Genomic DNA, 13,553 nt, shown 5'->3' with positions numbered 1-13,553 from the left:
TTAAAAATGGAAAAGTAATTTTATTGCCAACATTTGATGTACATTAAACAAACATGGTTTTATTTACAGATCTGGTTCATTAGTGGTCACAAGCAAGCTGCTGTTCAACTCCTCATCTCCAGTCCCCAGTGAAGCTCTGGTCCTCAGCGCTATCAACACTCTCCGTAATTCCAGAGAGTCACAGCTGAATGAATCTGTGAAGGTGGTGAATGTCACCTATGAGAGTAAGTGTCATCATCTTCACCTGAAAAACTTTTGAAATATTAAAGTGTCTAATTTTGATTATTAATTTTGTTCAAAACAGAAATCACGGCAACCTCCTATGCTGTCATCTTTAATTTTATTTTGAGTAATATCAGCATGTCAAAAGATCCTAAACTAAGAAATGGTACTTACCTTCAAGCTCAGGGTGTCGTCAATAATGCGGTAAGCATAGAGCATTAACTGAGTACCGTTTTTAGGTCCAATATAATTGTTCTCCAGAGTTTCATGAATGTTTTATTTTTCTTCTGCAGCTGAATAGTCTTCTGAATGAACCTGGCAGAACAACTTTAAATCCCAAGTCGACCAACTTCATGTAAGATGCAAACAGGCTTAATGTATATGTACTCACATTTCACATTATTAAGTGCATTTACTCAAAAAAAACAACAACAAAAAAACCTCTTTGCACATATACAGTAGATCCTTAACATATATATTCTGTTTTTCCTGCAGAAGCACATCAAACCAGATTGATGGCAGGATGGAATACACCTTCCAAGATAGAGATGCCATACAACCAGTCAGCTTCCTAAATGAGCTTCGTTCACCAACAGGTTGGTCAAAACTGACAATGGATTGCAAATGTTGTAACTGCAAGCTTCCTTGATTAATCATTACTTTCTTTTACAGTCTTAACAACAGCCAGTACTCTGACAACTACTCCAAAGATAGTGTAAGAGCAGTGATTTCAGTCTGATATTTACTTTTTTTTTATTTTTCATTTCCTACCTTAATGTATATTATTTACTGTCTTTGTAGGCTTGGCAGAGCACTTATATTCATTCGCCTCGTGTTTGTCACACGGGGCCCCCTGCCAAATCCAGATAATGTTCTTGCAGTGGCTAACACTCTGCTGAAAACACGTCTCACAGCTAAACAAGACACCACAACACAAGACCTGAGTGATCCTGTGAGCTTTGTCAATGTCACATACACAAGTAAGTTTTTCTTTCCTGGTTTGGCTTCTTTTTTGTTTCCGAATATGTTATTTAAATTCTAATGTTGTAGTTCTGTAGCTTTTATAGCCTATAAGTTAAAATAACAAATAAATAATATTAAGGAATGCATTAGTGAAATTTCACCACCCACATATAACCAAACAACTAATTAATTTTATTATATATTTTTTAAGAAATAAACGAGACAGCCTATGCTCTCAACTTTGGATTTGAAATCAGCAATATAACCATGTCTGAGAAACTTGAACTCAGGAATGGTACCCACCTGTTAATACAAGACTCCGTAAACACATTGGTGAGTTGGAGACATTTCAGTAAAGTAGTCTTTTACAAACACTTTTTTTCTTCTCTCTCTCTCTCTCTCTCTCTCTCTCTCTCTCTCTCTCTCTCTCTCTCTCTCTCTCTCGCTCTCTCTCTCTCTCATTTATCACATTAACCTCAACATATTTAAAAACAAATTCATCTAATTTTTTCAGCTGGCCAAGATCCTCCTCGATAACTCCTCAGCTCCTGTCATTAAGTTCCAAGCAGCTGATTTCACGTAAGTTCTGACTCACTTTTTACTTTGATTTGAGCAAATATGTCCTGTTGACTCTTCATTGGTGTTAGTTGGGAAGTTTTTATACATGAGTACATGGCTTGTGACTAAGAAGAATTTTTAGTTATTGACTTTAGTTTTTCATTGTACATTTTAATCTCCCCACAGGGGTAATTCCGCTGTGATTCAGGCCAAAGTAGAGTATGTTATCTCACCAAGTGACATCACGCAACCCAGCATATTTGTTCAGGAACTTCTCCAACTCGCCGAAGGTATTACCATGTCTACACCTGCTGCACTGTCAACCATCTGTTACCCCCACAGTTTATATGTCCAAACCGACAATCAAATGTTAAACTTCCATTTTTAAAGTTTTATATGTCTTGCTTCAAAAACACCAAATGCTGTAATTGAAAGTCAGATTCTCCTTCATTAATTATTCATTTCTTTTACAGAGACCACTCTGACAACAACTTCACCACCAATCTTGTAAGACCAATGAGTGATTTATTTAGTTATTTTTAAAGCTAGTTGTTTAAATTTTCTGTGTTTATATTCCAATAATTTTTTTTTATGCAGGAGTAGGAAGGCAATTATTACGATTCGTCTCGAGTTTATCACACTGGGCCCAAGACCAAGTGAGAATAGTGTTCTAGAGGTGGTTAAATCTATGCTGGCCGCAAATCTCACAACTAAACTAACTGCCAGAACAGTAAGCGTGAGTGATCCTGTGATCTTGACAAATGTCAACTATTTAGGTGAGTTTTGCTCTATTTTCATGCTCCAATTTTGTTTTGAATATAACACTTGTATGCAAATGGTGTATCTGTTGTAATCATGTAGTCCTTATTTATGACTTCCTTTGAAGGAAAATAATAATTAAAAAGCAGTCAATAAATATGCATAATGAAAATGGATAATGAAGCCCCATGACCAATATATAGTCACACAACAAATAATGTTTGTTTTATATTTTAAAGGAATTAATGACACTGCCTACGCGCTCATCTTTACATTTGAAATCAGCAAAGTATTACTGACAGAGTTAAAAAGGAATGAAACCTATCAAGAAATCCAAAATAAGATAAATGACTTGGTGAGTTGGAGATGCTTGGATATTCTTGTCCTGAAATTGCCATATTTTAAGCATTAACCTATTATTTTTTAATTGATGCACTCTACAGGTGATCCAGATCCTAAAGGACCCCTCAGTTAATCTGCTCATTCCAGCCCATTTCAAGTGCGTTCTGATCCACTGCTTTTTACTTTGTAAATGTTGAAGAAATGTCTAAATGAACTAAAGAAAACTGCTTTTATGATACATAGGTGAATGAATTGTGACGATCATTTTTAGATATTTACTTTTGTTTCTCATTGTACGTTTTTGATCTCTCCACAGGGAAAATTCCACTGTGATAGAGGCCAATGTTACGTATGTTTTCTCACAATATGCCAGCAACACGGGTGCCGGTTTCTTGGTCAATACCCTTTTCACAGTTTTTACCACACCAGTTCCAACCACCATGAGCACTACAATCTCAAACAACAGTACAAACGCAGCATGGGTTGTGGCTATCATTGTCCCCTGTGCTATTATCATCGGGCTCGTACCTTGCTGGATTCTCCTTTGTGTAAGTATTATGATGACTGAATGTCAAATATGTGCGTTGGTAGTGAAGCGATTAATGACAACAACAGGCATGTGTTATTCTTGCGGTAAAAAGAGACGTAGAGCTTCCTTTTAAATGTGGTATATAATTGTGTATGTACAGCTGTATAAAATTCCCTTCTGTGAGGCTAACTCTCACTTTGTCTGTTTATGTGTTCAGTGTTTGCTGTGTGGTTGCTGTGCAGCAATCAGGAGACGATGGCACAGAAGACGGTCATACAATGTACAGTACACAACTCGAAACAGCCTCTTCTAGAGAATTCAGGGATGACAAAAAAGGACTGAACACCAATGAAAACATAAAAATCATGGATTTTGGATATTCAGTGTGCAATTCAATGCTGCCTCTTAAGTATAAAAGTACTATGTTAATGCTTATTTTATAAATTATTGCTAGACAAACAGGTTCTCTATAAAATGTTCATAAATGTGATATTTTAATTCTTCCTATAGCGTATAATAAAACTGTATTGCTGTTATTTATTTGTATTTATTGTAATATTCTGTTTATGTTTACAATTAATAAGCTTTTGCAAAGCATTAGTCTGCTTGACACACAGTTTCATTTAAAGGGACAAAGGTAGAACTTTGGAATTACAGCTATTATTTATTCACACTGTGCACTTTATAATGTTAAGCAAAGGTAAAGCAAGCTCATGATGTAAAGGAAATGTAAAGCAAGTTTAGTTGTTGGCATGAACAAGTTAAACTGCAAAAAAAATAAAAAATACTAGATTAATAAAGAATACAGAACAATACAGAAGTTTGTGTTTCTCTTTGTAATGTAAATATAAAGGTTACTCATTATTGGCCTTAGTCTTGAACATCAAAGCTGTTTATATGGTAAACAATGTTACCCAGAATTCCAGAAAAACTTTTTTTTTTCAATTAGGTGGAAATAAATGCATACATTTACAATTTATTCAATATGTATTTAACTAATGAAAGTTCCACAACTAATGAATATCTTCTGAGCCACTGTTGATTTGTTGAGGTTATGCTTAACTTCATAGCTCAGATCAAGTCAAGGTTTAATGTCAGATGTGCAACAACATTGCAGTCAGTAGGCTTCTTTGGTTAGATTAAAATAAAGTAAAAAAAAAAAAAAAAAAAAAAAAAAAAAAGGTTGCTTTGCAATAATAAAAACATAGCGGTAATGATACAGGAAAGTTAGGGAAAAAAAGTCCAGCAACCATAAATGCATATAAGTTTTATTAATTATTAAATGTAAATAAATATGAAAAATAGCATACATTTCCATTTTCCAGAACATAAAACTGGTCATTGATAAAGCCAGTTCCATTTTTTTTCATACTTCAATTAATTATTTATAATTATTTATTAATTAATCATAATTATTGATGAATTTATTATTAATAATGATGGATTCATAAACCAGAAAATGCTGCCAACAGCCAGAAAAAAAAAAAAAAAAAAAACATTTTTACCTTTTCAGAAATAAATAATTAGAAAGAAATAAACCCTTTTAAAACATAAATCATTTAGAGAGAAAAAAGTAAGTATTATAATTGACATCTATACAAGCAGATAAACTGCAATGAAATAAAGACTTACCTCACATTGGCCAGTGCATAAATAATGTTTTGCCTGTAGTGTCTTCATTTATTTATTTAGTTAGTCCATTCCTCAGTAACTTCTGAGTCCGTACCAGTATTTAACATCTGAAATATTCCAAGTGGACCGCTATGTTCTCTCAGTTGTGATACTGTGCTAAAGTAAATGTAACTAATGTTTATGGGCATGTGAAAATTGCTTGGTAGCATGAGAGTTCAAGCGGATTTTGTCGACTCATTGGCCAGCTTCGCGTTTGAAGAGAGCCGTATGCATACTCATTTTGAAGGGTTTATTGTAAGGACTGATTCACAAGGAGAGTAAGCCACAAAAATTCATTGCCAAAGAAGCTGGCTGTTCACAGATTGCTGTATCCATGCATGTTAACAGAAAGTTGAGTGGAAGGAAAAAGTGTGGAAGAAAAAGTTGCACAACCAACCGAGAGAACTGCAGCCTTATGAGGATTGATAAGCAAAATCGATTCAAGAATTTGAGTGAACTTCACAAGGAATGAACTGAGGCTGGGGTCAAGGCATCAAGAGCCACCACACACAGACGTGACAAGGAATGTGGCTACATTTGTCATATTCCTCTTGTTAAGCCACTCCTGATCCACAGACAACGTCAGAGGCGTCTTACCTGGGCTAAGGAGAAGAAGAACTGGACTGTTGCCCAGTGGTCCAAAGTCCTCTTTTCAGATGAGAGCAAGTTTTGTATTTAATTTGGAAACCAAAGTCCTAGAGTCTGGAGGAAGGGTGGAGAAGCTCAGCCCAAGTTGCTTGAAGTCCAGTGTTAAGTTTCCACAGTCTGTGATGATTTGGGGTGCAATGTCATCTGCTGGTGTTGGTCCAGTATGTGTTTTGAAAACCAAAGTCACTGCACCCATTTACCAAGAAATTTTGGAGCACTTCTGCTGACCAACTTTTTGAAGATGCTGATTTCATTTTCCAGCAGGATTTGGCACCTGCCCAAACTGCCAAAGCACCAAAAGTTGGTTAAATGACCATGGTGTTTGTGTGCTTGACTGGCCAGCAAACTCACCAGACCTGAACCCCAGAGAGAATCTATGGGGTATTGTCAAGAGGAAAATGAGAAACAAGAGACCAAAAAATGCAGATGAGCTGAAGGCCACCGTCAAAGAAACCTGGGCTTCCATACCACCTCAGCAGAGCCACAAACTGATCACCTCCATGCCACTCCGAATTGAGGCAGTAATTAAAGCAAAAGGAGCCCCTACCAAGTATTGAATTGGTGGGTTTTTGTTAAATGTGAGCCAAAATCATCACAATTAAAAGAACCAAAGACTCAAACTACGTCGGTGTGCATTGAATTTATTTAATAGACGAGTTTCACAATTTGAGTTGAATTACTGAAATGAACTTTTTTCCACATTCTTATTTATTAAGATGCACCTGTACATGTATTTAATCAATATTATTCGGTATTTAAATGTATAATTACACTGTAACAAGGACACCTTAAAATAAAGTGTAACCAAATGTAAAATGAAAAAATAAAAAAAATATGAGAATTACGCAAAGTGAAGCATTTTGTTACATATTAAGTATTTGTGATATTATGTAGCATTTTTTAGCATATATATATATATATATATGTGTGTGTGTGTGTGTGTGTGTGTGTGTGTGTGTGTGTGTGTGTGTGTGTGTGTGTTGGTCCATCCATGTTGCAGGTAAAGATGACAGCCAGTACAGGAATGCAAGAGTCTTTGTAACAGTCCACAGAGAAAACTTAATAGACCAGAACACAGTCCAGCACTGCCATCAAGAGGTAAGGAACTGTATTTCTCCGTCAGTGAGCTCAGTTGGCCACTAATAATTTATCAGGAATCATGGCAGCATTGTGCTTTTGATCAGTCTGTAGAGGACAACGAGCCAGATGTTCTCATTATTAAAGAGGAGAGACCTGACAGCATGAGGTGTGAACAGTCAGAAAGAGAAACAGAGACTACTGAAAACCGTAAGTGTGTGTACAAATTAATCCAGATAAGTAATCAGAAATTAAATAATTGGTAATATATGCAATATTACTAATTATTTGATTTCCAATTATCTGGTAACATATGGTGGAATAGATAAATAAATTGTCAAATATATGTTAAAATGATTAGTTATTACAATTAATAGTAGTGTTATTTATCTATTTATTGTATATTTTATTTTATATTTATTTTCCAGAGAAAATATTTAAACATGACAAACTTTTAAGTGAATATTGAGTTATTAAAGTTTAAATTCATCCTTTTTTACCATTTGTTATTTCTAAACTTGCTTTGCTGGTAAGAAGACAAGAGTTTTTGTATCAGTCCACGGGGATAACTTCAAAGACCAGGACACGGTCAAGCACTGCCATCAAGAGGTTAGTGTGAGAGATGCATTTGTTCACAAATCAGGCTCATGACAGACTCATACTAACCCCCCCCCCCCACACACACACACAGCTTCTCTTTTTGTTAACATAGGATTAATATTATTACCTATTCCTAGTAATCATTTTAGTTGTGGTCTAGTATATTCAGATTTAACATGAACTGACAATGAAGAAATACTTCTAAAGCATTTATTTATGTAATTTTCTAATGCATTATTAAAATAAAAAAGTAAAATAAGTTGCAAATAAAGATTATTGGAGTATTTTGTATAAGAGAATGTCAGTTTCTGCTTTAAAATGTCATGTTATTTTCAGTGTGTTACAGTACATTGTGTGATAACAATATGATGTTTTTAAATTATTTGTGAAATTTACTAGCATTTTCTGAGTGAAATTTGTTTCAAAGCTTTTTTTTGTCAGGGTATTCTGTTATTGCGTCTAATGGATCTGAGCTAACTTGAACAGTTGTATTTTTATTAACAAACATGTAACAGTTTTACTTGTTGCATTAACTAATATTAACTAATGGGTCTTAATTGTAATTTAAAAGTATTTCCAACAATTGCCCGTAGCATTAAAAATAATAAAATTAACCATCAGTGATCTGTTCCTCTGGCAGTCCAGTGGAATGCAACCTGATCTCCTTGACGACGAAAATCCAGAAATGAATGATATAGGTGAAGATGCACATTTACCAAGTAGTAACTAGAAAATTCTTGTTGTAATTGACATACTTACTAACAAAGGCGGACAGAGTACACAGCTTTATTACTTGAGTAAAAGTACAGATACCCCCTGCTAAATTTTACTCAAGTACAAGTAAAAGTACTACAGTCAGATGTCTACTTAAGTAAAAGTACTAAAGTACTTGCTTTTAAAAGTACTTGAGTATCAAGAGTACAAGAGTACATTTTCTAAATATTGCATTACTACTGCCACAGTGCTTATATTTATGTACAGAAACGTCCTACATGGAGTTATGAAAAATTGTAATGTTAATGCCTTGGAGAATGTAAAAGGAATTGAAAGTAAAATCAAGTCATTTTCATCTTTTTACCATTACTTTATTTAACATTTCTCACTTGCGCACAATGGCAACGCTCTCACAAACCTCTGCTAGAGTTTTAATGGAATTTTTGCACCCACATTTGAACCTGACTGTGTTAAACACACCGCATACTCAAGAACATCAAAGCAAACGCTCAGCTTACATTAATGTGTAATATCAGAAAAGAAAATTCAGCTAAGAATTGTGTGTACATGTGAGTTTCTCTGTTTTTTCATCAATCAAATCAATAAACCTAAATCAGCACAGAAGGCAATATAGCAATGTTCTGACACACCTCTGAACCTGACCGTGTTATACACGCAGCATAGAAGAGAAAATAATAATGATTAAAGAAAATCAGCTAATCAGCTGTGTTTAGGTCAGCGTACAAAGAAGGAAAAATAAAATTCAGCTCATTTGAGTGACAGTATTAAAGGGTTAGTTCACCCAAAAATGAAAATGATGTCATTAATAAGAGAAGACAATGCTGAATAAAGTCATAATTTTTGCTATTTTTGGACCAAAATGTATTTTCAATGCTTCAACAAATTCTAACGGACCCTCTGATGTCACATGGACTACTTTAATGATGTTTTTATTACCTTTCTGGACATGGACAGTATACCGTACATACATTTTCAATGGAGGGACAGAAAGCTCTCGGACTAAATCTGAAATATCTTAAACTGTGTTCTGAAGATGAACGGAGGTCTTACGGGTTTGGATCGACATGAGGGTGAGTTATTAATGACATAATTTTCATTTTTGGGTGAACTAACCCTTTAAGCCCCTTCCTCTCACAGACATACAGGCAAAGGCAGGAAAAAATACTTTCAGCTGAATAACACCATTCTCACACACACAATCTATGTGTGACAACTCTGTGTCTGTGTGTGTGTGTGTGTGTGTGTGTGTGTGTGTGTGTGTGTGTGTGTGTGTGTGTGTGTGTGTGTGTGTGTGTGTGTGTGTGTACTGTACTTCAATTCAATCAAAAGTCATGAAGTCTTTGGCGGATAGCTGAATGTTGATTGCTGATAGGCTGTGTCCCAATCAGTGGCACCTGCACAATCCAAACACGTAAAAAACAAAAACAACAAATTTCACATATTTTCCCTTCACACCGTCACACAAATTTTTAATCAGATAGGCGTTTCGTCCACACGGAATCCGGCGTTTTGGAAGAGTGAAACCGATGTTTTTTGAAACTGGGTCCCAGAGTGGATAAATTTGAAAACGCCGCCTTTGCGTTTTCGTCTGGACGGCGAATCCGTATATTTTCTGAAATGATGAAGTCATCAGCCCACGTCTCGCCCTAATCAGACACCGCTACGTCACGTAATAGCAACAAAAACATGAACAAACACTGAATGAGTGTCTTTTTATTAACTAACATTAACACAGATTAATAAATGTATTGTTCATGTTCGTTTGTGTACCACGCGCAAGGTTTATGAGCATAGTCCAAGTCTTCTCCGTTTTTAGTGTATCTCTGTGGCAGAATTACAGCGCCACATGCTGGTTTTAGGGTTTCGCGTGGACGCGGATATTTCTTGAGACAAGGAAAAAAAAGATCGGATTGGGGTAAGCTCCGTCTCCGTGTGGACGGGGCCTTAACGGGTACTTACGGTTATGGATAGAAATGTAGTGGAGTAAAGAGTACAATATTTGCCTCTCAAATGTACTTGAGTAAAGTCATGAGTACTCCCCAAAAATGATACTCGAGTAAAGTACAGATCCCTCAAAATTGTACTTAAGTACTGTACTTAAGTAAATGTACTCCGTTACTGTCCGGCTCTGCTTACTAAATACAGTATTTGCTCTTTTTTATTATAGTTTCCATTTAAGCATGTTGTGTTTCTAAACAGGTGAAACCAGAATGGACAGACATTGTGATGGAGATGCAGGGACTAACCTGCAGCCTGTCCCTTCCTATCCTTCTTTGGTTTCCAGGAGATTTTACAGAATCGCAAATCATGCCTCCTATGCTGAATCTGAATGCAACGGAGGATCTTCTGTGAATCAGTTTTTGATGTACAGAGAGAATGCAGATCTCACGTGTTCCTATGCAACTCCAATGGATTCTAATGGCTTATCTATGCCTGATATGGAAGGCCATTTGAAGGTACATCATTTCTCAATCCGAACGGTCCTCTTTCACACCGTGCTTTTCTTTCAAACAGTCAGACTCGCCTGAGATGCAAAGGAAGGACAACTTTATGTGTAAAGATTGTGGAAAAGCATTCTCTCAACCCAGCACTCTCCTCTTGCATCAAAAACTTCGTAACAGGGAGAGGCTTCACCACTGTACACTGCGGTAAGCATTTTAAGTCAGGCGTCTAGTCTCAAAAGACACCAAAGCATCCACAGAGGTGAAAAACCATTCAGATGCGTGCACTGTGGCAAGCATTTCGCAGATCAAAGTAACCTCAGAAACATGTGACTGTTCACACAGGTGAAAAGCCTTGTGGCTGTAACCTTTGTGGGAAAATGTTCAACCAGTCTTCAAACCTCAAAACACACATGAGGATCCACACATGTGAGAAGCCTTTTGGTTGTGATTGATGTGGACGGATGTTTGCACACAAGTACATTTTTGTGAAACACTAACAGAGAATGTGTGTGTCTACTGGACAATTCTACACTCCACAAGGTAGAGAATATTCACTTTGGTACCTATCATCAATTTAAACATTAATTTACATTGATTTTAATACTACTGTGCTCTTGTGGCTGATTACATTGTAATGGAAGATGCATTGGTGCACAAAGTCTTTTATCAAGTGTAATAATGGAAACGGTTTCTTTTTTGGTGGTTAACATTAACTATTTCCTGCAAACCACCTGGTTCCTTTCTGAAACGGCCACTTTTGATGATCCAAGCAATTCCTAATACAAACCCGATTCCAAAAAAGTTGGGACACTGTACAAATTGTGAGTAAAAAGGAATGGAATAATTTACATATCTCATAAACTAATATTTTATTCACAATAGAAAATAGATAACATATCAAATGTTGAAAGTGAGACATTTTGAAATGTCATGCCAAATATTGGGTCACTTTGGATTTCATGAGAGCTACACATTCCAAAAAAAGTTGGGACAAGTAGCAATAAGTGGCAGGAAAAGTTAAATGTACATATAAGGAACAGCTGAAGGACCAATTTGCAACTTATTAGGTCAATATGCTAATGTAATGGAAATCACAACATGGGCTCAGGAATACTTCCAGAAAACATTGTCAGTGAACACAATCCACCGTGCTATTCGCCGTTACCGGCTAAAACTCTATAGGTCAAAAAAGAAGCCATGACTAAACATGATCCAGAAGCACAGGCACTTTCTCTGGGCCAAGGCTCATTTAAAATGGACTGTGGCAAAGTGGAAAACTGTTCTGTGGTCAGACGAATCAAAATTTGAAGTTCTTTTTGGAAAACTGGGGTGCCATGTCATCCGAACTAAAGAGGACAAGGACAACCCAAGATGTTATCAGCGCTCAGTTCAGAAGCCTGCATCTCTGATGGTATGGGGTTGTATGAGTGCGTGTGGCATGGGCAGCTTACACATCTGGAAAGGCACCATCAATGCTGAAAGGTATATCCAAGTTCTAGAACAACATATGCTCCCATCCAGACGTCGTCTCATTCAGGGAAGACCTTGCATTTTCCAACATGACAATGCCAGACCACATACTGGCATCAATTACAACATCATGGCTGCGTAGAAGAAGGATCCGGGTACTGAAATGGCCAGCCTGCAGTCCAGATCTTTCACCCATAGAAAACATTTGGCATATCATAAAGAGGAAGATGCCACAAAGAAGACATAAGACAGTTGAGCAACTAGAAACCTGTATTAGAACAGAATGGCACAACATTCCTATTCCTAAACTTGAGCAACTTGTCTCCTCAGTCCCCAGACATTTGCAGACTGTTATAAAAAGAAGAGGGGATGCCACACAGTGGTAAACATGGCCTTGTCCCAACTTTTTTGAGATGTGTTGATGCCATGAAATTTTTGGAATTGGGTTTGTAGATAAAATCAAGTCCCTACACTTTTTCTCATTGAATATCCTGTTTGACTGGGAAATACATCAGATTGAAGCACACTGGGTTGCAATTAGTTTCATTTTGCATTTTTTTCTCAGCTATGTTGCAATGTAGCCTACAGTAGATGACGTGACGTGACATACAGCCAAGTATGGTGACCCATACTCAGAATTCATGCTCTGCATTTAACCCATCCAAAGTGCACACACACAGCAGTGAACACACATACACCAGGAGCAGTGGGCAGCCATTTATGCTGCGGCGCCCGGGGAGCAGTTGGGAATTCGGTGCCTTGCTCAAAATGAACAGGCTGCTGCACGCAGGTTTTTTTTTTTTTTTTCAACGGAGAATCAGTTGCCTTATTGGATAAAATCCCCAAACTGTTTAGGCTACTTAAATATTAAATTAAGAAATTACATTAAAATTCAAAGTATCACTAATGTAATCTAATCTAATCGAATGTAACTGTAATTTGATTACCACACAGCCTATTTAAATATAACGAAATACAGTTAGGTTATTCATATTTTGTATTTTAAATACGTAACGCCGTTGCATGTATTTCGTTACACCCCAGCCCTGTATTTATATAGCTATATAATTTTTTTTTTCTCTCTCTAAAGTTTAGTACAATATATGGCACCGCGGACAGTGCCGTCTTTGATTTTGCACAACTATTATATTCGTATAGAATGAGATGTAAAGAGCTGTGAACTGTCAAAAGTGATAAGGTATAGCTAAGAGTGGTCCAGACCAACCTTACGAAAGTATGATTTACTGAAGGTATAGCCTACTAAACTAAGAATGTTTCGGGAAACACGTATTAAGGTACATGTTAAAGTTCAACTTAAGAACGACATTGCGTTAAGTATAGCTTTCGGGAAACGCAGCCCTGAAAAGCTGTCGGACAAGGGCCAGGCTAGGACCTAGATCTAACCTATAAATTATTTATTTGTGTTACAACGTAAAACATAATCCTTATTCATTTTGTTAGGCTAATAAAAGTTATATATATTAATAATAGCCTAAAGAGGCACAAACCAAGCATTCGTTTGAATATCCAAAAAC

At 36.4% G+C, this 13,553-nt stretch overlaps 1 protein-coding gene across 1 annotated transcript in view; it reads left to right on the top strand.

Moving 5' to 3' along the window:
* The window catches only part of LOC109081302 (uncharacterized threonine-rich GPI-anchored glycoprotein PJ4664.02-like), a 45,924-nt gene extending 41,736 nt beyond the window's left edge, over nt 1–4,188 (top strand). Inside the window, 15 exon segments of the mRNA XM_042716013.1 lie at nt 70–224; nt 305–426; nt 516–577; nt 718–818; nt 895–937; nt 1,024–1,202; nt 1,397–1,518; nt 1,700–1,764; nt 1,930–2,033; nt 2,217–2,250; nt 2,341–2,519; nt 2,742–2,857; nt 2,946–3,001; nt 3,161–3,392; nt 3,591–4,188. Of these exon segments, the coding sequence (XP_042571947.1) occupies nt 70–224; nt 305–426; nt 516–577; nt 718–818; nt 895–937; nt 1,024–1,202; nt 1,397–1,518; nt 1,700–1,764; nt 1,930–2,033; nt 2,217–2,250; nt 2,341–2,519; nt 2,742–2,857; nt 2,946–3,001; nt 3,161–3,392; nt 3,591–3,686 (1,666 nt within the window). The 3' untranslated portion in view covers nt 3,687–4,188.
* The last annotated feature ends 9,365 nt before the right edge of the window (nt 4,189–13,553 follow it).

The sequence above is a fragment of the Cyprinus carpio genome, chromosome B1, assembly GCF_018340385.1.
Source record: "Cyprinus carpio isolate SPL01 chromosome B1, ASM1834038v1, whole genome shotgun sequence".
Classification (NCBI taxonomy): domain Eukaryota; kingdom Metazoa; phylum Chordata; class Actinopteri; order Cypriniformes; family Cyprinidae; genus Cyprinus; species Cyprinus carpio.
The sequence above is the reverse complement of the archived record's forward strand: the minus strand, read 5'-3'. Positions and strand labels throughout refer to the sequence as shown.